The 25,144-nt window shown below is 34.8% G+C and overlaps 4 protein-coding genes across 6 annotated transcripts in view; 1 reads left to right on the top strand and 3 right to left on the bottom strand.

The window, feature by feature from the left end:
• Nucleotides 1–10: 10 nt before the first annotated feature.
• Nucleotides 11–2,179, bottom strand: LOC105259210 (histone acetyltransferase type B catalytic subunit). Of its 2 annotated transcripts, XM_011271019.3 has the most exons (7): nt 2,017–2,179; nt 1,684–1,836; nt 1,295–1,554; nt 1,036–1,192; nt 679–893; nt 455–606; nt 12–379 (listed from the first exon to the last, which is right to left on the bottom strand). In XM_011271019.3, exons 2-7 carry the CDS (start codon nt 1,830–1,832, stop codon nt 77–79), a joined length of 1,236 nt encoding a protein of 411 aa, XP_011269321.1. In that variant the 5' UTR covers nt 1,833–1,836; nt 2,017–2,179; the 3' UTR covers nt 12–76. The 2 variants fall into 2 exon arrangements, with proteins under 2 accessions (XP_025265883.1, XP_011269321.1); XM_025410098.1 differs by lacking the exon at nt 2,017–2,179 and having other exon boundaries at nt 11–379.
• Nucleotides 2,180–6,711: 4,532 nt separating this feature from the next.
• On the top strand, nt 6,712–10,801 carry LOC105259445 (cilia- and flagella-associated protein 57). The gene is made up of 4 exons (XM_011271382.2): nt 6,712–6,932; nt 7,177–8,692; nt 8,775–8,948; nt 9,029–10,801. The coding sequence occupies exons 1-4, from the start codon at nt 6,733–6,735 to the stop codon at nt 10,799–10,801; spliced, it is 3,663 nt and encodes a 1,220-aa protein (XP_011269684.1). The 5' UTR covers nt 6,712–6,732.
• Nucleotides 10,802–11,215: 414 nt separating this feature from the next.
• LOC105259215 (very-long-chain enoyl-CoA reductase) lies at nt 11,216–12,882 on the bottom strand. Its single transcript, XM_011271034.3, has 5 exons — nt 12,634–12,882; nt 12,462–12,509; nt 12,005–12,315; nt 11,479–11,888; nt 11,216–11,404 (listed from the first exon to the last, which is right to left on the bottom strand). The coding sequence occupies exons 1-5, from the start codon at nt 12,637–12,639 to the stop codon at nt 11,277–11,279; spliced, it is 903 nt and encodes a 300-aa protein (XP_011269336.1). The 5' UTR covers nt 12,640–12,882; the 3' UTR covers nt 11,216–11,276.
• Nucleotides 12,883–14,903: 2,021 nt separating this feature from the next.
• Nucleotides 14,904–25,144, bottom strand: part of LOC105259237 (mediator of RNA polymerase II transcription subunit 20) — a 76,361-nt gene continuing 66,120 nt past the window's right edge. For both annotated transcript variants that reach the window (XM_025410152.1, XM_011271067.3), the window contains exons 3-5: nt 19,516–19,775; nt 15,239–15,349; nt 14,904–15,083 (exon numbers count right to left, since the gene is read on the bottom strand). In XM_025410152.1, coding sequence (XP_025265937.1) covers nt 14,991–15,083; nt 15,239–15,349; nt 19,516–19,775 — 464 coding nt within the window. In that variant the 3' untranslated portion in view covers nt 14,904–14,990. The remainder of the gene's footprint in view (nt 15,084–15,238; nt 15,350–19,515; nt 19,776–25,144) is intronic.

Here is a 25,144-nt window from a genome sequence, read left to right as displayed (position 1 = left end):
AAATTACATTAATATATTTTCTCACAGCTTAAAAAATCCTTAATTACTTTAATACGAATTTAAATGATATAACATTTTACAGATCGGTAGCGTACTCCAAACGTTTAATAATTGTTTTATATTCATCTTCCAAAATACGATATTCCTTTTCCAATATCTCTTTGCGTTGTTCCTCGGATGGTAGACCATTATCACTAGTATATGTTCTTTTGTCCTCACTTCTCAATGCACGTTCTATTTTTGCTTCTTCATTCTGTTTTCTTTTAAATGGTATATTTAATCTATTCTTCACATCTAATCTATACGCTCGATATTCTTCCGCATTTGCAACGTTCGTCGCACGAAGTCGTAGGATTTCATACACTATGCGAGCTTGTTTCTATCCGGACAAAATATTTATATGAAAGAAAAAGAAAGATAAATAAAAAATAAATTGCTACGTTAATGTAAATACCTTGTTTATTCTTAACTTTTCTCTAGCTTCAATGACCATTTCAGTATCGAAACCTTTCTTTAAATGTTCTGGTTTAAAACTAGGCAATGTACTGCAATTTAAAGCATCCACATAGTTTCGTAGTCGTTGAAATACGTCGGACGGACTTTCAACTGTAAATATAAATCCGTTAAAAGATAATTATTAACAATATGCATTTTTTCTCATTATTTTTTTCATTTTACCTGTTATATCCTTAACTTCATTTCTCGCAATATACTCGCGATAAATTGCTTGCAACAAGTGTGTACCAAGACCCATTCTGCGAAACGGCGGTAAAATTAAAAATTGGGCGATGCGTGGCCGAATGTGCTGGGGATATGCGTAATATCTATACACAGTAGCAAAACCAATCGTCGCGTATCGAGATGTACCCACAGACGTGGTATATTTTTCAAATCTGTTTCAAAGAAATGATTATTTAATAAGAATCATATACATTATCGTTACAATTATTTATTTATTTGTTTTTATTATTTATTTATTTGATTCAGATAATAAAAGATATACGACGATATTCAAATGTATCAAATAATACTTACATATTAAAATATTGCCATCGGTCATCATCAATATCAATAAAAAGAGCCGCGTCTATGTACCAAAGAAGAAATGTTTGAATTCTTTGATGGTACTCCTTGAAGCCTTTATAATTCATATCAGCTTTGTAGACCTCAAATCGCCTTGTGGTACCTTTATCTATAATTCATACAATTAAAAGAAAAAAAAGGATTATATGCAATTACTATAATAATTATATAATTAAATAAATTATATATTAAATAATTATATATCAAGTACCATTTAATGAGAAAGAATGAATTAATTTTCCATGTGGTGTAAATGTGTCATCCTTGGAAAGTGCATTAGTAAAGTTGGTTAAGCTATAATGAACATTAGGTGCAAGCTTTGCGGCAATTTTTGTTAAAACTTCATCAGCCTCGACTCCTTCATATTCTGCATTTACTTTTTCCGTATATGTCATTCCCAAATATGTTTCTAAACAACCCGCTGAATAAAACAGTTGTACTTTTAAATCCTGATAACCGAATATTATTTCCCTATGACAAATAAAAAGAAAGACAGATAATTCATGTACATATATACATTCTATATACAAGATCTTTTGATATAATATTTAATAAAAAGAGATTATATATTCGAATAATTAGTGTATTTTGATAACACACCTATCTCCAAACACTTGATAAGTCATTTCTGGTTTAAATACCGTCTCTTTCGAGTTCAAGTCATCTAGATCACGGATCAATCTAAACTCCAAGACTTCGTTGCTATTTGTTACTAATCGTTTCAAACGTGCTGTTATTGAATCTTCCATTTTCCTAAACAGAAAAATATATACGAAAATATAATATACACACTATATAGCCTTATTTTCAAAACGCTTAAAAAATTCCTTTTGTTTCAATAAGGATTTGGTCTTGACGGCAGGAATCAAGATCTAGGATACAGGTTAGAACACTAGAAAGAAGTAACTTGTGATTTTTAATGTGAAAAATTACCTTACGTTGATTTGCACGATAAAATTAATCAATCTAAGTCTTTATGCTAATTTTTATCATGCAACTAATTTCGCGCCAAAAAACAACTATTCGAGTAAATTGATATTTGAATGGAAACTGTTCCGTTGAAACTTCCCTTAATCCATAGGCATAGCATATATATAGTAACGCAACTCTCTGTTGACACCTTTATGTCAGCGTGGGCCAAAATAAACCGCACATGCGCAAACGAAACAACCAATCATGGCACACAATGATTTTCTGTTTCATTTTCTCATTTTTCGTCTCACTGTCGATAAAACATTCCAAAGCGGTATCAGAGAGAAACCTGAGAGCGGCCACCTCGCTTTAACGGGTATATTGTCCTAATGCGCTCCCTGACAAAGTGGACGTCAACTACATCCATTAAAGTCGATAATAATACATGGTCCGTGTCTGAGCTATGGTTCATGTCCAAGCTATGGAGTGACCCCAAAAGTGATACTCCCTTTATGGACATTCAAAACATGGACATGAACTACAAAAACAATGTCCATGAATGTTCTCAGAGGGTAATATATAATTGCACAATTTCTGGTTTTGTTCCGTGCTATGTGCACGAAATGCCGCTAGCACCAGTGCTATACATATAACAATTAAATACTTATGTGTGTAAATTGATAATAAATAAATTATTCAATCGCGACAGATACTGTAATATTCAAAGATGAAATAAATATTTTTCAAAATAAATTGGTAAATAATACGGCTCTATGTATTTATCAACATGATAATTAAGTAAAGAGCATTAAGAGCCCACAAAACGCGGATGGCAATGCGTAAATTATTTCGAACATTAATTGTTCGCGAAATTTTTTTTTTCTTTTTTTTTTTTAAATGCGTTATTAGGAGAACATGATTTGTAAAGAGATCATCAACGCATTATCGACCTCCTCGCAAAATATATTCTCCTGATAATATAAAATAATAAGAAACGAATTTTCGAGAATTTTCACGCTTGCGTTATTAGGAGAACATGATTTGTAAAGAGGTCATCAACGCATCATCGACCTCCTCGCAAAATATATTCTCCTGATAATATAAAATAATAAGAAACGAATTTTCTAAAATTTTCACGCTTGCATTATTAGGAGAACAGGATTTGTAAAGAGGTCATCAACGCATCATCGACCTCCTCGCACAAAATATTCTCCTGATAATATAAATTATAAGAAACGAATTTTCGAAAATTTTCGCGCTTGCGTTATTAGGAGAACATGATTTGTAAAGAGATCATCAACGCATCATCGACCTCCTCGCACAATATATTCTCCTGATAATATAAATTATAAGAAACGAATTTTCGAAAATTTTCGCGCTTGCGTTATTAGGAGAACATGATTTGTAAAGAGATCATCAACGCATCATCGACTTCCGCGCAAAATATATTCTCCTGATAATATAAAATAATAAGAAACGAATTTTCGAAAATTTTCACGCTTGCGTTATTAGGAGAACATGATTTGTAAAGAGGTCATCAACGCATCATCGACCTCCTCGCAAAATATATTCTCCTGATATTATAAATTATAAGAAACGAATTTTCGAAAATTTTCGCGTTTGCGTTATTAGGAGAACATGATTTGCAAAGAGATCATCAACGCATCATCGACCTCTTCGCACAATATATTCTCCTGATCATATAAATTATAAGAAACGAATTTTCGAAAATTTTCACGTTTGCGTTATTAGGAGAACATGATTTGCAAAGAGGTCATCAACCCATTATCGACCTCCTCGCAAAATATATTCTTTTGATAATATAAAATAATAAGAAACGAATTTTCGAAAATTTTCACGCTTGCGTTATTAGGAGAACATGATTTGTAAAGAGGTCATCAACGCATCATCGACCTCCTCGCAAAATATATTCTCCTGATAATATAAAATAATAAGAAACGAATTTTCGAACATTTTCACGCTTGCGTTATTAAGAGAACATGATTTGTAAAGAGGTCATCAACGCATCTTCGACCTCCTCGCAAAATATATTCTCCTGATAATATAAAATAATAAGAAACGAATTTTCGAAAATTTTCACGCTTGCGTTATTAGGAGAACATGATTTGTAAAGAGGTCATCAACGCATCTTCGACCTCCTCGCAAAATATATTCTCCTGATAATATAAAATTATAAGAAACGAATTTTCGAAAATTTTCACACTTGCGTTATTAGGAGAACATGATTTGTAAAGAGGTCATCAACGCATCTTCGACCTCCTCGCAAAATATATTCTCCTGATAATATAAAATAATAAGAAACGAATTTTCGAAAATTTTCACGCTGCGTTATTAGGAGAACATGATTTGTAAAGAGGTCATCAACGCATCATCGACCTCGTCGCAAAATATATTCTCCTGATAATATAAAATAATAAGAAACGAATTTTCGAAAATTTTCACGCTTGCGTTATTAGGAGAACATGATTTGTAAAGAGGTCATCAACGCATCATCGACCTCCTCGCAAAATATATTCTCCTGATAATATAAATTATAAGAAACGAATTTTCGAAAATTTTCACGTTTGCGTTATTAGGAGAACATGATTTGTAAAGAGGTCATCAACGCATCATCGACCTCCTCGCAAAATATATTCTCCTGATAATATAAATTATAAGAAACGAATTGGTTTGTGGGCTCTTAATGCTCTTTACTTAATTATCATGTTGTTAAATATTTTTCTATATTCGAGTGTCACCGTGTGAATGATGGCAAAGCTATGACATGTATAGCCGCTTGCTATACGTCGTCAAGGCCAAACATATGATATTAATTGATAATTCTCTGCCGAAATATTTTGCGTACTATATATACACGCGACATTTTAAATAGAAGTATATTTTATTTTAAATTAATTAATTATGAACGATTGATGTATCACGGAACAATCGCGATATATCGCAAACCACCATCATGTTTCGGAGAGCGACCCGCCCACCGCTTCGCCGCGATCGTAGTATCTATATTTAATTAATTAATCGAACGATTGCATTCCGATTCATCTTTTCGTTCGGTATATATAAGTATTTAATAAATTAATCGAACGATTACATTCGGCTTGCCATTTTACTCGCCGCGTTACAGTGAATATCGCGCGAGATAGGCAGGCAACATGCGCGGCGTCGTGCACGATTTCGACCGTCCGCGCGCAGACGAAAAACAGCGAATTTATATCTCGACTTCCAGACGCGATTTCGTTCTTTTTGCATAAAATTCTACACCATTTCGCGGCACTACCGTTTAAATCTCGTCCCGATCGCCCGAAGAGCGGCTGACTTACAGTGAATATCCGAAATTTGCTTCTTGGACTCACACTTAAATGTAATATTTATACATATAATATAAATATATAATATAAATATATAATATAAATAATAGCAAGGAAAAGAGAGAACATATTAATATTTTTATATAATAAATTATTATTAATTAAATTATTTATATTTTTATTTATATTATTTATATTATCAGAGGGACATATATGTTATCCTCTGAGAACCTTCGTGGACATTTGTTTTGTAGTTCATATTTTGTTGTTAATGTTCATAGAGGGAGTATCACTTCCAGGGATAATTAAAAAATATTGTACATAGAAAATAAGAATATCAAATTGAGATCACGTCATATTTGATTATCATAGACAACATCTTATCCTATCTTTTTTAAATCGGTGGATCTATTATTTATATACCAGTACACAACTTTTTGAAATAATTTTGTAGAATTAATTATTTCATCATCAATTGTTAACAATGAACAAATTGGCGTAGATCAGCGAATAAGTTATATCGATATTTTAAACATACAGAAAAAATACATATTATCAAAGATAAATTTCAATTCGCGTTTCTAAGTAACTTCTAAATAACTAACTTTCGTTCTTTATTTTTCAAATAAATCTTTACCTAATTTTTAAAAATACAGGTATTTTTCATTTCTTACTTTTAAAATTACTGATTTTTTTCTTTAATTAATTTCTTTACGTTTTTAAAAATATAATTTTTGCTTCGATGAATTAAAATTGAAAAAAATGCGATTATAATAAAATATATAAAATAAATTATAATTTAAATTTGTTCCAATTCGCGCGTTAGCTATTAAATCATGCTCTCTTAATATTAAAAAAATTCTCAAAATTTAATTTTGTAACTTACTCCAACTTAATTTAAAATTTAAAATTATATTCTTCTATCTTTAAAATTATATTCTTCTAACAAGCATAAAATTTGGATAGAACTTTTAGAAGAAGAGAGGGATGAAATATATTCTAATAATTTTGATGCGATTTTGAAAGAACAGCCCTTTAATTTGTTCTATCTTGACGAGTTGAGATGAGAAGAATTCAATCGTAATTTCGCAGAACATTCATGCTTTCTAATTAATCTTAGATTCACGTATTGAGCTTCATGGAAGCCTTTATTTAAATTTGGAGTAAAAGTAAACAGTGTGTTACCTAGGAGATGTAAACAACTTCATTATGGGTGTGTTTCCTGTAATCTCTAAACACTTTTTCATGCTCTCTTTCTTTTACAAAAATGATATATACATATTCAGATGTTAAAAAGAGAAGAATTGAAAAAAATACACATAAAAGATGTAGTCGAAAAAGGAATAAACATATCGTAGATATATTATTTTTATCGATTAGCTATCTTTAAAAGAGTTTCCTGAGTAAAATGGCAGTATCCCTGCAAACTCGTGTCCTTTACGGTTTAAAAACAGATATTATCAGTAACGCACATTACATCACGGATGCAGAAATTTTGTATCCGGTTGGTAATGTATTGGCAGTTCACAATATTCTTCAGCATCAGCAAAAGTTGATTCGATTGCCCGACAAGCATCATGTAAATTTTATTTGCGTCTCGCCTAACAAGTAAGTATATTATTCATTGAATGAAGAATGTATACTTTCCTAAAACAGATACAATGAATTACAAGAAACTCATTTTTGTGAAATAAAATAAAAGTCATATAATAAATATGTTCGTTTTTCTAGTTTTAAAATAAAACTTAACAAATTCATATAGTTTCACAAAATAAATGCTTGTCAATTTATTTTAATTTTATTTCTGCACAAAAGGCGCACAGATAATTCTAATTCGGTTGTAATTTCAAAGGAAATACGTTGCTTTATCCGAAATGGGGGACAAACCTACTATATCTGTTTACGACCTCAACTCGCTGAAGCGCAGAAAGCTACTCGGAATACCTTTCGACGCTCCGGGAGTAACGAGATTTACGAGCATGGGTTTCACCTTTGACAGTAAGAATCTAGTAGCGATTACTGGTGAACCCGATCAAACGATGCTCTTTTACAATTGGGAGAAGGGCAAGGTCGAGTCGACGTTCAAATTGGCAAATCCGCAAAATCCATTGGCGATCGCCGAAATGTTGACCTGCAATCCGACAGATGCGGCAGTAGTGGCAGTCGGTGGTCCCTTTAATTTCAGGTTCCTCACTGTTTCCGAGACAGTGTGGCGTCCGTATGGATTTGCCAAGGGGGAGAATCTTCTGGTTTGCTCAATGACCTGGCTGGACGGTGATCGATTGTTGGTCGGTACCGAGGACGGTCGCGTGCTCTATATGGAGAACGGCGATTTAAAAAACGTCTACTGGATATCGGACACGGTGTCGATGAATCTCAAAATCCGTGAGGAGTATGTTATGCCTGCCACCGCCGGTTCGCAGATGACATTGGACAATGCTCGCGACAACATTACTTGGGAACAGAACGTCCGCTGTTTGATCGGATTCCCGCGAGGATTCGCTTATGCCCATGGTGCGGGAACCATCATATTTTTCGAAAAGGAAGGGAAACACAAGTATACGAAGAGAAACGTTTACGTGCTTCCGGAGCGGGTAATAAAGGACAACGATTCGGATCTGTACAAGATCAACACGATCGATGTGAATCCCGGATTTGATCGATTGATCGTCACCGCTGGTTGGTCTCAGCTGTACTACGCTGCATTATGGGGTCCGGATTTGCAGATGGATCCGGAACCGCAGAAGCTTAGAATCATGGGTCAGCCGTTGCATCATGGTCCCATCAACGGTCTCGCCATGTGCGCGTGGAAGCCAGTCTTTATGACGTGTGGTGAATTGGACCGTAGCGTCCGATTGTGGGACTTTGAAACCGAGAGTCTGATCATGCTGAAACAATATGCCGAAGATATATCCGGCATCGCGTTACATCCGATGGGATTGTTCTGTTTGATTGGTTTCAATGATAAGCTGCGTTTCATGAGCATTCTGATCGATGACTTGTTGCCGATGCACGAGATCGCCATCAGAAGCTGTAAGACAATTCGCTTTAGTTACGGCGGTCACTTGTTCGCTGCGGTCAACGGCAACGTTGTGCAGGTGTACACCACCATCGGCTTTTACAATCCCTTCGTTCTTAAAGGACACACAGGCAGGGTGAAGGCTCTCCTTTGGTCGCAGACGGATATGAAGATGCTGAGTATGGGCACCGAGGGTGCCATATACGAGTGGGATATGACCACTGGCACGCGATCTGGTGAAATCATCTTGAAGGGCATCATCTTGCACGACATCGCGCTCTCTTCGGATACCTCGTTTTCTTATTGTATCGCCAATGATGATCATATACGTGAAATCAAGGAGAATGCGGTATAGAAGTGATATCATTTTTCTATTCAAAAATTCAATTAAATAGAGATTTTTAAAAAAATTCTTTCTTTTTTTTTATTAGGTTATTCGAGAGTTTCGTTTACCTGGTAGAGAAATGCATCAAATGATTATGGGAAAAGATGATCTGGTGCTATTTATAACTTCTCCTGGTGGTATCATTATTTCGCTGAAGAGCCCGCTTCAAACTCCGATAGAATCGCTAGATTTTCATATACATAGTGTTGATATTACGCAGGTAATGATACGTTATTTGAGATCTTTTGCATAAATTGCTTTTCTTAATTATTCTATCTTTCCTTTCCTTCTTCATTCTAGATCGCACTCGTTTACAATGAGAATTGTTTAATCTCCGTTGCAAAGGATGGCAGTTTATGTATTTGGAAGTTATACTATCCGGAAGGAAAGGTCATGAAAATGAGCAGAGATCTGCCATACACAAACGAAGTGTTAATCGGCAAAGGTGATTTAGAGGAAAAGATACACACAATCAGGGATCTGACGGTGAGAATGAGAGAATTGGAAACCGAGCACGCGTATAAACTGCGGCAGATCGACGTGCAACATAATGACAAATTACGCGACGTGCATCAAGGCTACTGCGAAGCCATCAAGGAACTTCGAGATAAGATAGAAAAGCTTCAGGAGGATCATATTAATGAAATCAATAACATAAATGTGGAAATTGTGAAGATGAAGAATGCTCACGAGGAAGCGATGCAGCAGATGGAAAATAATTATGAGATTAGATTAATTACAGAATATGATAAATATCAGGCATTTGAGGAATGTACCAATATTATGCGTGAAAATTATGAGAAACGATTGAAAGATCTTGAGAAACGCGACGCGGAGGAGCTACAGAGGACTGTGACAAAGTACGAAGCTCTGCTTCATGAAAAAAAAGTGCAATTGGAAGAAACATCCGATGAGATGACGCACAAACAACATGTTCATGAGCATCTAATGTCGCAGATAGAAGATGATGCGGATCGTGAGATTCTCGAAGTACGTACGAAGTTTGAGAACTTGCTGTACGAGGAAAGGCAGATCAATTTGAAGCTCAAGGGAGAGGCTGGAATGATGCGAAATAAATTCATGGCCAGCCAGAGGGATGTGGATGATCTGAAAAGACAAGTGCATCGCGTGCAAGGTGAATTTGCTCAGTTCCATAAAAATATACAAGACCTGGAGAAGCAGATAGCGGAATTGAGGAAGGAGATTAGCGAGAGGGATGCTACTATTCAGGACAAGGAGCAACAGATATACGACATGAAACAAACGAATCAGGAATTGGAGAAGTTCAAATTCGTATTAAATTACAAGATAGAGGAGTTGAAGAATCAGATAGAGCCGAGGGATCGCGAGATACAAGAGCTGAAGGAAAATATTCGGGAAATGGAGACGGAACTCGCGAGTCTTCACAAGACTAACATGAACTTGGAACAGCAGCTGCACGAAGTGCGTGAGAAACTACATGCCACGCGTCAAGAACTCGATCGTGAAATGCATAGAAACAAACGGTGTCGGCAACTTTTGCGAAAAATTCGCGTAGATATTTTCGACGCTGCAGGACTCATACAAGAGCCAAACGCTTTAAAAACGGCGATGACAAATTTATATCACAAGTACAGCGCGGACGATGAATTTGTACGTAGTCGTAAAGCAGATGTAGACGCGCAATGCGAATTTATTAAACAACGAGATCATTTGGAAAAGACTATCGCGTCCCTAAAGAAACAGGTGCTTCAGGACACGTCTACCGAACGTGACAAAGATTTGGAGAAAATGACGGAGGAGAATAGTATGCTTATCGTGGAGCTAAATGCTCTGAGGGAAGAGTTGAAAGAAGCACGAAAGCATATTTTTCATATGGAGAGCTTCTTGGGTTTAACACGAAAAGACGTGGGACCCGCAGAAGCGAGAAGGAAGTTGGAAAAAGTATATCGCGGATACGAAGAGCTACAGGAAAAATATACGACGCAAATGCAGGAGTATCAGCAAGTTATTCTAGCACTGAAGGAAGATATCAAACGACTTTTAAGCAAAATTCCTTGTGAAGAGACGGAAAAAGAAAAAGAATCGTCTTAAACAACTTCGCAATATTAAATATACTTGTTTTTTTTTTGGAAGCGTAAGCATTTTAAAAATAGTTTTAACAAATTACTGTTTTTCAACAATTATTTGTAGCGAAAATAATTTTAAACATATTTCTATTGTATGTTATAATTTATATATGTAAACATATATATATTTTTTTATTCAGCAAAAGAGATATATAATTATGTATTAAATATATATTATAAGATATATAATTATAGAAAAAGGTAGTTAACCGCATATTCTGAAAAGATATATAAAAGTAAAAAATTGAAACCAAAATATACATATCCTTTTTGTACTCGTATAAAGTTCACTATAAAATATCACTCTTTGCTTTGCAAATAAATTAATCATAATTTCTAAATAGATTTAATATTTCGAAAATAAAAATCAACAAATTAAAATTAATATATCAAGAATTTCTTCATTACCAACTTAAGCAACTTGATATAAATGCATTGATTTAAAGAATAAATGGAATGATAGCTTTACGATTTTTTGGATAATTCGAGAACTCTTTCTTGTAAGCTCTATGTTTTCCTAATGCCCATACGGTCATTTGATATGCACCAGCAAACGCAAATAGACCAGCTGAAAATATACACGTCAGTAAAATGATTTGCATTCAAGTCAAAGATCAAGATATTTCCATTGTATAAACATACCTGGAAGACAAGACGTCATTACGGTGAAGCCGATCCAACTGCCTATTTCGTATGTATAATTTGGACAGGAGACGAATTTGAAGAGCGCGGTGAAAGGATTTTCAGTTGGCATTGGGATTTTTCTGACCGTACTACCTGGTGGTCTCAAATTTCTCAGAGCTAAATGAATGCTGAGGTTACCCAACTCACACAAAACGAATGTTGCTGCTCCAATATTGAATTGGAGTGCACTGGGAGCTGTATATAATGGATGATTCGTATGATATGCCACATACATAGCGAAGAGCCAATAATAGGAACAATTTTTGAATAGATTACGCAATGGCATTGTTGCGTGACTGAAACGATGAACAAACAAAGTTTCCAATAAACGTTTTGCATAATGCACTGTCCAACCAACAGCTGCCCAACTGAAAAAAAAAAAAGAAAATAATTATGTAAAGTATTTAAATCTGTAAAAAAATGTTTATGCAATATGATTTGAGATTTTTGTACTTATAGAGCGATATTAAATGGGATGACTTACTTAGCTACATAGTGATAATTGCTGATATCGACATTTCCATAAAATAACCATGGACGTTGATACAACCAGAGATACACTACTAATGGTCCTGCATATTCTAATAAGAAAACAGTCTTCCAGCCAATTTGGGGACCAAGATCCTTGTAATAAAGCTTCCCATTTGGTTTTAATGACAAAGATTTAATTGTTTCCGAATCAGACAATGCTTTTCCCTTAGCTTCCAATCTCAGACTTTGTCTATGAATGTAAGGTGCCTTTTTTAATTTATGCAATTGTTGTTTAATTTCTCCTATTGTAGTGCTCGAATTTACCTGCAATAAATATATATATTACATACAGAAATTTCATTTTAAGAAAAGATAAATTTTATTTTTTTCAAAGAAGAGAAAAAAATTGAATTTTGAATTAAATTGTTCTGCCAAATTACAACATTAATCATTATTATATTTTTACTTACATTGACGTTGGTTATCAGTTTTGAGGATTTCGCCGACAAGACTTCGATCTAGAAATAAAAAAAAAAAAATAGAATACAATGGCAGGATGAGTACGCAAGTATTACACAAACTCCAAATGTCATACAACTCATGATCTTTCAATGCAATGATATGTAATATGACAAGTTTTACCTCCATTTTCGTCGATCCCAAGTGGCTTCTTTGCGTAAAGACAGCTCTTTCTCCGCACGATCAACACTGGCGATTATCAGACTCTTGCTACGGTTGTCGATTTTGTTATCCGCATGTAACTTCCTGCCAATGGCGTCGCGCGGCGCCGCGTCCGCGATCACGTGACCGACAACCTTACAATTTTCGATGATCAATGGCATTCCGTTTGTTGGCGGGCTCGAAGAAATTTGATAGCAAAGAGAGAGAGAGAGAGAGACAGAAAGAGAGAGAGAAGAGGGAAAGAGAGAAAATCACGATAACCTATGTCATTGAAAAGAAATGAAAGTAAAGTAAACAGAAAAATAATCTTAATCACGTATCACGTATAACGAATGTGATTATGACATGCGGATCCAAAGTCATATATGTAAATTACTCGTCTCTCGGCAGCAAATATACATATATGTACATTACATACGTATTTTCATTTCGCATAATGTATGTACATTTCTGATGTAAAACGCAGCCATTTGTGATATTTACGCAGGTAAGATATAGTAAAAAACCTGCCAACGCGAGCAAATATTTTATGTTGTATAACATCCTCTCCTTCGCGCATCGTCTGCATATGGCGTGACTTGTTTTTTTATAATTACGTAATAGTATATGTATATACATACAGAACATATTTTTTACTTGTATATATTGTATATCATATTATTTTTTTAACATAACACAAATTTTATAAGCTTTCGTAGACTTTAAAAAAAATAAATAGTACCACATATAGCACGTTTTTTTCTATAATAGGCGTAAGTCAAATTATGTATTCACACTAGCAATTCAAAGTTGATTTTGTCCTATAAACTTTATATGGCATTAACTATTTAATACTTTTTAGTCATCTAGTATACACCAAGTTTTCTTAATATATATTATAGTATGCAAAAATGTAAGGATAATATATATAAACTGGAAATAAAAAATAATATATAATTTTTTTGAACAATATATTGTCGAGAATAAACAATGTGATTTACAAAACAAAAGATATGAATGCTCGATAAATAGAAAAAGGATAGAGGAAAATGTATATGTCTGCAATTAAATTTAATCAAAATGTAAGAAACATAAAAAACAAAATATTTATAATGTTCGGAATGAACATCCTTTGCGTTATTCATTTACGCATTATTCTATTTTTTCACGCGTGAATACGCGAGACTTTTTTTGTAAAAACATAAATACTATTAATAAATGATGATAAAACTTTTTTTCTTTCCTTTGAAATTAAATAAATTTTTCCATGTTTACAGCGCGCATGTTTTCTAAAAAGTACGGCATTGCATCAAAGTGCATGCAATCATTTGCAGCGCGTAAAATCACAGTTTTATCATTTATTAATAGTACTTGTGTAAAACATATTATAAAAATATATAATATATAATTATATAATGTATAAAATATACAATATATAATTATATAATATATAAAATATAATATATAATTATATATAAAATATGTAAAATATTAAAATATATTTTATAATATAATATATTGCAATAATAATATATTACATTTTTATAATTTTCTTATTATTTGGCAATACTTTAATGAATTTGAGACAGCTGTATGAAAATGACAGAATAGCGTTTACATTCACAAAGAGAATTACAAAAACATATTCTGTTATAAACGCAGTTTCATGATCGACTTTGGATAACGACTTAGAGAAGTAATGTTACAAATAATCATAAGTAATTACGGTGATTTGCAACAAGATTGTTCATTATCAATTGTGTACGATCGATCAGATTGCTACTATCAGGTTTTCTCGTACTTTTTTGCAGATGTCGCATTCTACCGTATTATGCTCGCTTATTTTATCAATAAAGAGTCGCTTGAGGCTGAAATGCATGTGTGCATAAGAGTAATATAAATAAAAATTTTGCGAAAATTAAAAAAATTTTCAAATATTACTTTGCACACCAAAAATGCAAATTTAAAACATGTTCAATAAAATATATTGCGTATGAATGTTTTAATTAATAACGTAACACGCACACAAATAATGTAACACAGAAAATAATAAATTCATTATATATAAGTCGATAAAATAATTTTTTTATATTTCTTACATTTAGATTAAATCTAAAGACACATCTTTTATCACTATCTTTTTTCTTTTTTATCGATCATATCTTTTGCTTATAAATCACAGTGTTTATATTCGATAATATATTGTTTAAAAATTATATATTATTATCAACTAATAATATAATAAATACATAAGAGTCCTCACATTTTTCGAAAAAAATGAAAATGTTTAATCTTGCCGTTGATGTAATAAAATAAATAATATGGTCCAACATCGTTCTTTAAATTACTCCTGTTGCTTTCCTATATTGACCAAATTGCTCTAGATATTGATGTATCGTATCCATTGGTTGATAAATTTCGTTCATTCGATTCTACAAGAAATTTTCAAGTTTAGTAAAAAAATAATAACTTTTTTTCCATGTTTTCTCTCAAAATAGAATGTGTTTCTCTTTTGTAATCATTCAAAATTCATCTAACTCATTATATATGTGATTACATATTTTACAGTATAATATGTATTAATGACCTGCAGATATTGAGGCGCTTGATTCGACACGGCTGAACCCAGGAATCCTTGCAGAAATTCGCGCATGAGTTCCCACGAACCTGCTGGCACGACGCATGGTCTGTACTCGACCTAAGGATATTCAAATAAATTATGATATCGTAGGATTATCGAATATTTTGCATAAGTGATAACGCAACCGGAATAACATTCTCAACATTGAATCGACATATGACTCGCTAATATTTATCAGAGGATGACAACGGTATTACTCGGGTCGGCTTTACGATCCGGAAGACGGAATACTTGCGACAAGGACTTTATACGTTTCTCGCGTAATCCTGCTTAGAGCGTGTCAATGTCCGAGGGAGGAAGTCGCGAGGAAGATAAGCGAATATATAATTGGTTGTATAATGCTCCCTCGCACGACGAACCTTAGATAATCACGCAGCCTGGAAACTTGTATCATACAAGTATCCATAAGCAGATAGAGGAAACTAATCATCTCTGAATAAATAGCGTGATATGACGAGGAGTCCTCGGGTGGAAACGTCAGTCTCTGAAAATGTCGAAAACTCGTTTTTCGCACATCGATGGATACTGTCCGGCTTTCGAAGGATCCGACTATGAGAGATCATGCCTATGTCAAGATCAGATGTCGAGATGTATCGGGACGCGTCAATCTCTCGTCCTATTTTCAATTCCCTTTCTCCTCCTCCTCTCCCCCTCTCTATTTCTCCTTCTACTCTTTGATCTTTCAATTATGTTAAGGAAGCTGAAAGTTAATATCGCCCGACTGTAAAATTGGCTGAGCGATAAATAGAATGAAATAAAAAAAATAGAAATGCAGAGAAATCCGTCGAGAGGAAGAGAAGACTCACTGGTTGTCATTTCTTGATTTGCAAAAATTTTTTTAGTAATTTTATATTAGTTTTAATTCCGCAAGTGCAGTTGAATATAATTTTTTTGCGCAAAAAGTGCTCTCTCTCTCTTTATTAAAAAAGTAAGAAATTATATAATCTTTCTATTAATTATATTATACAAGAGTTGATGTTAACTAAATATTTAAACCTCTGATTGTTAAACAAAGTCATTAAATTTTTCCGAGATTATGCTCTGAGAACATCGACTAAATTTTCAATGTGAAATTCGCCGAATAATTCGGTCGTGCATAGTCGGGCGAGGTAGCATTATACGGGATGGTGCTGGCACATTCAATGGTGTCGGCAGTGAATCTCGCACGCGCGAAAAATCACGATTGCGGGTCGTGTATCAAATCGTCAGTATGCGTGTTACAGTAAAGCAGCGAAACGTAACGACCCCTCGTTTCACTTTGGAAAATGGTAATGAAAAATGCGCGTCTTTCTGGGTCATCGATGTCAAGCTACAACGGTTGCACCGTACGTTGCAACGCGTTGATAAGTGATTGCAGTTAAGTGCGGGAGTCGCGGTGGCGAATAGGAGGGCGGAAGGAAGGAAGCATTCGTCGCTCTCGGGGGCAGAAAGCCGTGGAGAAAAAGTGTGTTTGGGAAGGTCGACGAGGGGCTGCGAGATTTAACGCGACCCTCGCGGGGCTTTCTCCATTGAAATTGATAGGGTGGTTGGGGGTTATCGTGACGTATTTGACGTCACGGCCGCTGTACAAACGGCGCAGTTACCGATACGAATGGTCGCTGAAGCATTTAAAGCCGGTATCGGATGTGTGTACACACATGAGTATAATACGTACGCGTGTGTGTGCGTGTGGTATACGTGTGTGGCACGGCTGGATGAATCTGTTGGGAACTGCCGGAAGAGATATCGGAAGCCGCGCCGAAGAGAGAAATGCCGAGAAAAAAAGGAGGAAATCGGAATCTTCCACGGTTTTTGCAAATTTAATAGTGATGTCTGAAAATTGTTTGTCGTACTTATATTCCTCCATATGTATTCCATCAAATTGAATAAACGATTAAAGCAATGATCGAAGCAAATTCGAAAATATTAATAAGAAAACATTCACACTTTGTTCCTTCGTTTGATGTATCCCACTGATTATGACAATGAGATTCCACTGAATAATCATTTTGCAAAGTTTTTAAAGTTTTTATCTATTATTTTGAATTGCTAATTTTTTGAGAAAAAAAACTTTTACATATCCACGTCTAGAATAAAACACGTATAATTAGTATTCAAAAATTTAGATTTATTTACATATTACTTTTGCGCGAAAAAATAAACAAGATTCTTAGTCAAACTAAAATATCATTTTAAAATATATTATTATACATTTATCTTATATATGTATAACCGTATATAATTATAAAATATACGATGTATTTTAAAATATCACTGATGAAACAGCTACTAATTGATTTTTTCAATGAGATTTCACTAATTTGTAATATTTTCACTGAAATCATCGACAACTATTCATTACTTTTCAATAATATTATACTATTTCTACTTAAAACAATAAAAGGAGAAAATATGTTTATGCAATAAAAATGCAAAGTATGATATTCGAATGAATAACGCTCGTTTGAAATGCGAGTTAATTAAATCAATTATATAATTGAATATATATATAGATATATTGACATTTAACGAATAAAACGAAAAGAACGATAATATTAAAAGACACATTGTATAAGCGAGATTGCGGTTCCGTGTTGAATATATGTACGCGGATGCACAATAAACCCGAAAGCGACCAATTGTAATGACGCTCCGTATAATATGTACCTTTGTATGTTTACAGGTGCGCGATAGTGCATCCGAATGCAGTGTTCAATATGCACGTGGTTGCGCGTGCGTGCACACGTGCGTGAGCACGTTGCACAGTGCTGGTCGCGTACGAAATATTCGCACGATTGCTTTCGATCCGTATATACGTGTACGACAGTTTTTAAAATCCGATAGTAAAACAACGATGTCTGTTAATTATTAAATATTATAATAAATTTTTCGCGCGTGGCACGTTAATTATAAAAAAAAATATCTGAAAACATCTGGCGCGAAAATGTATTTTAAAATGTATTTTAACAATCTCCTACTTCCTATACACAGAAAAAAAGGACATTCTTGTTTTGAAAATATATTTAGTTTTAACTTGAAAATCTTGAAATGAGATTATATTACGTTAATTAAAGAAAAATAATTGCTTGAATAATTGCTTACTTGAATAAACCCATTTTATATAGATCAATCGAGAAAAATATATTCTTATGATTTAAGATTTAATTTTCTTGAATGGAAAAGAAACAATGTTGGATAGAAAATAATATTTTTAAATCAAAGATTATAATTTTCTTAAAGCAGAATTAAATAATTATATATTCTTGAGGTGACAATTACAATATTAAAATAAGACTATAATATTGTTGAAATTTAAAATTATTAAATTCTAAGAAGATTATAAATTATTGCGTATATACGAAATAATGAATGCGTTAGTTTAAGTATATAAATTTTGATTTAACACTTATTTTCTTTCTGTGTGTTCGACCCCTGTATTTCCGTAAGAGAAGAAGAAGTTATTATCAATTTTATCGAAATGAAAGAATTAATGCGTCACGATACGTGAAGACGAAGGGAAATTATATATGCACGCACTGATGAAGCGACAGTGAGATTTATCGTCGATGTCCGAACTTAATTATGCGATTATTCGCGTGATACTCGTGGATCGGTGACGGCATGAAATATCTTGACGCGGCGAGTTTGACACGCGAGACACGTATCCGCCATGCGACATGATGAGGATGCGAGGGGTGCGTGATGTTCACGTGCCGCCCCTAAAGCATAACTATAACCGGCGTACGTATGCGGTTTGCATGTATGTAAGGTGGGGTCTCGTGAGCTATCAATCGATAATGCACGCTCGTCGCGTGATTGGCAAGGAACACCGGAAGTAGCAGGGGCTAACCGCGTCCCATCTCCCGATCGAGAATTCATTGTACTCGACGAAATTCGAAACCAAACGAGATTGTGTTTCGATCTAGAACAGTAATCTTTGTTCGCTCGCGGTGACAGATCAAAGAACGGAAGCAAAAAAAATCGATAATATATTTCGGGCAAGTTCGCTTATATCTTTAGATGGTGGAAGAGTAATTTCCGAATGTGAATTTTTTGCGGGAGAAATGAATCTCCGAGTTAAAAGTAACGATAATCTGTCACGTTGGAGCGAGTCGAGAGACCATCTGTTGGAGAAAGAGCTGGGAATTTTGCGGATCAAAGAAATTCGCGACTGACGGGCGGATTTTCGTCGCTTTCGGGGAATCCCTTTTCTTTTCGAGAGCAATATAAATTGTCGCTCTTACCTCCACCAAAATGCCTTTGAAATTCTGACTCATCGTCACGCTGCCCAATTTGACGCAGAAGTCACCGATCTCGAATCGCGGCCCCTTCGACTCGATCTTCGTCTGCTTTTTACTGGTATAGATGTTTGTCATTTTTAACATTAGCAGATCGAACAGGCCGTCTGCTATCAATGGCACCACTTTGCTGCCCGATTCTAAAATAGCGAACACCGAGGCTGGCTGCTCCGAATTGTGCAGCACGTGAACGGTCCTTTGAGCGCCTGCAAAGTCACACATCACGTTTAAGTACAAGCACGATGACAACTGTCGAGAGATGCAAAAGAACTTGGCAAAAAATATCTCGGGTCGATTACCACATGCAAGATAAAGTTCATCATTATTGCATTCGCAGAGAGGCTTGGATTTATTTTTATTTCAAATTCCCTTCATTATAAAAGCATCTGTATTACTTGTTTTTCTTTATTCTTAATATTTATTTAATATTCCTTTTATTTTTTTTAATTTTCTCTTTCTCTTATCGCGCTGTAATCATCATTTTACGAGTTAATAATGAGAAAGCGCTCTTTCGTTTTATGAAATTATACGAATGCTGCGGTTGATCCTGTAGAGCGTTTACGCAGGCTCATGTACATACTAGCTTCTAGCGCCTCTTCTAATTCGGCTTCTATGCAGCGACGAGAGAAAATTGCAGTCGAGAGGCAAAGGACGAGAGAGCGAAAGAGCGAGTCCTTTGGCGATATGTATCTCGGGATCGTGGCAAAAGCGAATTCATATGCACGTATATTGCGATCGCACGGTAAAGTCGGACGCAACTTAAACCTCAATCCTCCTCTCCTCGCCCCTTCTCATCCCCGGCCGTAGTCGAAATTGCATAACGCGAGTATCCGCGAGAACCATCGTGTGACATTGTGACAGTTCTGTCGAGAACTTGGTATTGTGCTAATAATCGCGCTTAATAAAGCGCTCGGAATTGATCGATTATCGACTTCCCGACAGGGTCGCCGCAAAGCTGGATAATTTTGTTACGGAATTTAGAAGGGGAAAAAATAAAAAAATATATACGCGTCGGCGAAGAGCGTTGGTTACACGTCCGGTTACCGCGTTGCAGAAACACAAGCGACAAGTTTAAATTTACGACGTGCGAACTCTTCTGAATATTCATAATTCGTCCACACTACCGCGCTCCGCTCGTGCGTTCACATAATGGTAGGGTGTAGGCCCTAACGTATGAATAATTTATCCGTTAAATTATAACGCGTCCTTTTAGCGGGCACGTCCGAATGACACGATTTTTCATCGCGAGGCGAACGACCGCGGACAGTTTTATGCGCTCTAATTTCGGGTTGCCCGTCAATGTATTTATTCTCTCTCGTAACATTTCGGTTCTAATGCCTCCGGCGAAATCATTTCCGCACATCTGTGATGCGAAAATCCGACAGAATATTTTACTGTATCCTATAATAATATAATCGGTATCTAAAAATATTACGTACTCTTGTCTTTATAAAATTTTAATCACAATAATAAAATTATTATGCCTCCGGCGAAATCATTTCGGTATATCTGTGATGCGAAAATCCGACAGAATATTTTACTGTATCCTATAATAATATAATCGGTATCTAAAAATATTACGTACTTATCTTTATGAAATTTTAATCACAATAATAAAATTATTATTTTCGACGCTTTGTATATATTGTTATTTGATAGTTCGAAATATCGTCGATCGAATATTCCAAATTTGGCATTATATTGTACCTCCCGTGTAACGCAAACAATTCAATCGATGGTCCAACAATAAGTAGCCTTTACGCAAAACAACGAGCCGAACATATATCTCACTCGCGCTCGAATGATTCCGGATTAATGAAAACGATCGGATTATCCTCTCTCTTCCTGCGGGTTTGAAACTTCCTACCCTCCTCTCGTCCTCCTCCGTCCTTCGCTGCAATTTGCACCAACGATCGTACGGTCCTGCGACGCGCCGCATGCCGCATACCGCATCGTCTGCATCGCACGTATGCAGCGCCGTTAGGTGCGGATGCACCGCAGGAGCCGCAAATGTGGGTCCGTTTAGGTTTGAAAAAAAAAAAAAAAAGAAAAGAAAATCGCTCAATTAAATAGTTATCTTTACTTGAGGATTCCAGAGATTCGCCGATTCGAAATCGATTTTTCCCTAAACGACAATGTCAAAGCAGCCGGTTACGAGGTCTTCGAGTGATTAATGATTGACAGAATAAGCTTTTGACAAATTAAATTTCGAGGGAGGAAAATAATATTTTTCGAATTAACTCTTGCGCGGATTTTACTTTGAAGAGATCTTATTTTAATTTAAAGCTCAGTTGGGGAAATAAAAAAATAAAATAAAATATTATACGATGCTGGGAAAGGCGCGATAAATGATAATGTTAGCTTGACGTTTTCATTAAAAAAACTGTCTAGCTAAAGAAGCTGCGGTTAAAAGATTTGTTGGTTTTTGTTCTTTTTTTAGCTCTAAACCAATTTCTTATTTTTAAAATACACATACGCATGGTGTTTGATATAAAATTATCGCTGAAATTTCGGATTGTCTGTCAATACGGATGCACGTGCGTTAATCATACGGGCATAATGCGATCACGCATCATCGTCGAATGCATTATTTCGATTTCATCGGCAATGCGATGCGTGTCAATTATTAGGCAACGATGCCAAGCGGAGATAATTCCTCTGTTATCCGATTATAGTTATAGCATTGATTAGACCGTTCAAATGCAGCATTTCGTCCGATGCGAGGCACGAGTTTGACGCCGATAAAATTGCCGCATCCGTCTATTTGCATTTTTTCTGCACATACCATACAAATAAAGGAAATTTAAAATTATGGAAATATTGTGACAAAATAATAATATCCCAAATTATTAAGAACCTAATAATAACCTAACGTATATTACATGTGAAATCAAATACAAAAAATGCTGATAAAATAAATCAATAAATAATATATATGAATCATTAATAATTTACGAGAGAAATATATTAATTACATATTTTTCTTGAAATGATTATGTGTTTATTTTATAAACTTTATATCGATGACGTTTGCTCCATAAGGATCAACATATATATGTATGTCAGTGACTTATAAATCTAATTTTTAAAGAATCATCAGATCGCATTTCATTTCCTCGTCGACGCATTTCATCGTGCGCGTCCGTGCCGCGGTTATTAATTACTCTCATTGTGAGCGACCATGCTCCATGTTGCACCTGCTTTGTCACCGAGCTGCTGATCCAATTTCAGGCTGCGAGCTCGGCCGAGCGCGCGCGAGAGAGAAATGTTTTATCGATGAAGTATTACTATATAAAGCGCCGCAACATTACTCGCACCATAAATCAAACTTAATTTCGGACACGCCGCGAAATATATGTCGGATAGATTGCGCGCGGTATAATATCTCCGAGAGACTTATAATTAAAACAAGAGCGGGGAAACTGCGGCTAGAGAAGATGAGATGAATTTCGCAATTATTCAGCATCCGGTTCGTTCGCCGAGGATATTTTACAATGCATTCATCAGCTACGAAATGTTATTTCCGTACGGAAGAGAAATTTTCGCTCGCGTGAAAAAATATTAGATTTAATTATCAGCTCAATATCCTCTCAAGTTTATATGTATATTATTTTTGAGAAAATTTAAAATAAACTAACATTATCACTTTAACTAAAAATTATCATTTCTAATATCAATGATACATATTCATTATTAAAAATTTTTGTCATCTTAACAAATTCCTTTTATCTCTCTTTCACAGATGAATCACAATAAAAAAAATAATGTAAAATCAGTAATATGATTTTATTAATTAATTGTAATTAATTTTTATTAATTACAAGTAGTAAAATATTTAATCTTAGACTGGCGTTTTAAATACGGTAATATTATGATGTTGTAACAAATGTTTTTCATCTCGTTCGATTAATACATTTAACTTACAATGCGACCAATAGTCGACTGATATTTGAAGAAACGTTCAATTCGGAAGAATAACTTCGATGTGGTATAATAGCAAATGGGTGACGCGTTGAAAGAATCACTTTCTTCCCCCTTTTTTCTCATTCTATCATCGAGAGAGGAGAAGGAGATTTGTGATCGCTTTATTAAAAGTTTCAGCTGCTACCAGCGACCAAACGATCAACGATCCACTATCAGCAGTGAAAGTTTATAAAGCCGGTATCTTATATTTCTTCAAAGAGGAGAAAAAGCAGAGGAAAAAATCATTAATGTTTCCGTCAAGTCTAAATTCTATTTTGCATTTAATAGACCAAAAGCATAATAAATTAAAGATTTATCTTAACAGATTTAATTGCCCAATTAAATAGAGATATTAATATCTCACAGATACCTGTGCAAATTTGTCATTCTATATTTAATAAATTAGGTTTTCAGAAAATCATAATATTTCATCTACAGTTATTTGCAATGACAATAATTTTGTTCATAATTGAAATAAAAAAATACATTATTTTGAAAAAAATTATTTGATTCTAAAAATCGTTGATAATCTCGAAATAAGAAATTACATTTTGTAATAAATTTTCTTTCATTTATAATTGTACAGCTTTAATTACAAACAAAACATCATTTTCTGCGTTGAAAATTTAATGTATTAAAAATGACAAAATGTGTTTTTAGATAGAGAAGATTTTCAGTCGAGAAATATATATCTAATATATATCTAATATATTCGAATTGAAGCATGACATTGTTATGAGAGTGTATGCTCTCTTGCGACGACACGTGCGAAGCGGCTTATAGAACGTCATGACAGATTGATGTCGATCGAATCGAACATCGCAGGACGTAATTCTCGATTAGTTTCGGCTTTATGCGAGATTCGACGAAAAGAGAATCATGCGGTCGATTCGGGTCAATAAAAAAAAAGATGCAACGTGTAGCTTGTCTTTATTTATTTCAGCCCTTACTCCTCGGAGTTTGTGACGTAAACAACTTGGAGTATCATGAGATACCATTGTGTGTTCGGACCCCCGGGGTATTTCGACCCAACGGCATCCACCCCAATTTCAAAACGCGATGCCTCTACGGGACTGCGAGAGAGACTTTATTGTCGAGCAATTTATCCTCCATTCAACTCGTCCTTCCGAGGGAGAGCTATCCTGGGTGTGTCCACGTAATCCCGCCATAGGCGTATTTTATCGCGACATTAATTAGGATCAGCGTATGAAGTTGTAACGTTTACGATATCATCGCATCGCGCGTCCTCGCATTTTACGATAGTAATTCAAGGATAAAGTCGTGTCTTCGCTTTTATGTGTCCTTTTGCGTGTCGTTACATTCACCGGAAAACATCCGACAGCGAAAATTCAAAATGTTGCATCGATATGTATCTCGTTATATCTTGTCGCTCGAATTAATTAACGACTATTTATACCAGACAGATTCGGACGCGCCTTTTCGGTACAAGGCGATCCAATCGCTCATAATCCCCTCGAATCGATCCGGATTAAGCTGTTGTACACGCTGATGCAATGACATTAAATCTCTCCTCTTCTCTCTCCGCGATTTTCTAGGCTTTTTATTTTTTCTTTGTTTTGGCAATCGAGTTGTTTTCACAGATCGCAAAAGA

This window comes from Camponotus floridanus, unplaced genomic scaffold (genome assembly GCF_003227725.1).
Source record: "Camponotus floridanus strain SB8 unplaced genomic scaffold, Cflo_v7.5 scaffold102, whole genome shotgun sequence".
Lineage (NCBI taxonomy): Eukaryota > Metazoa > Arthropoda > Insecta > Hymenoptera > Formicidae > Camponotus > Camponotus floridanus.
Note: the sequence above shows the minus strand (reverse complement) of the source record. Positions and strands in the feature narration are given on the sequence as shown.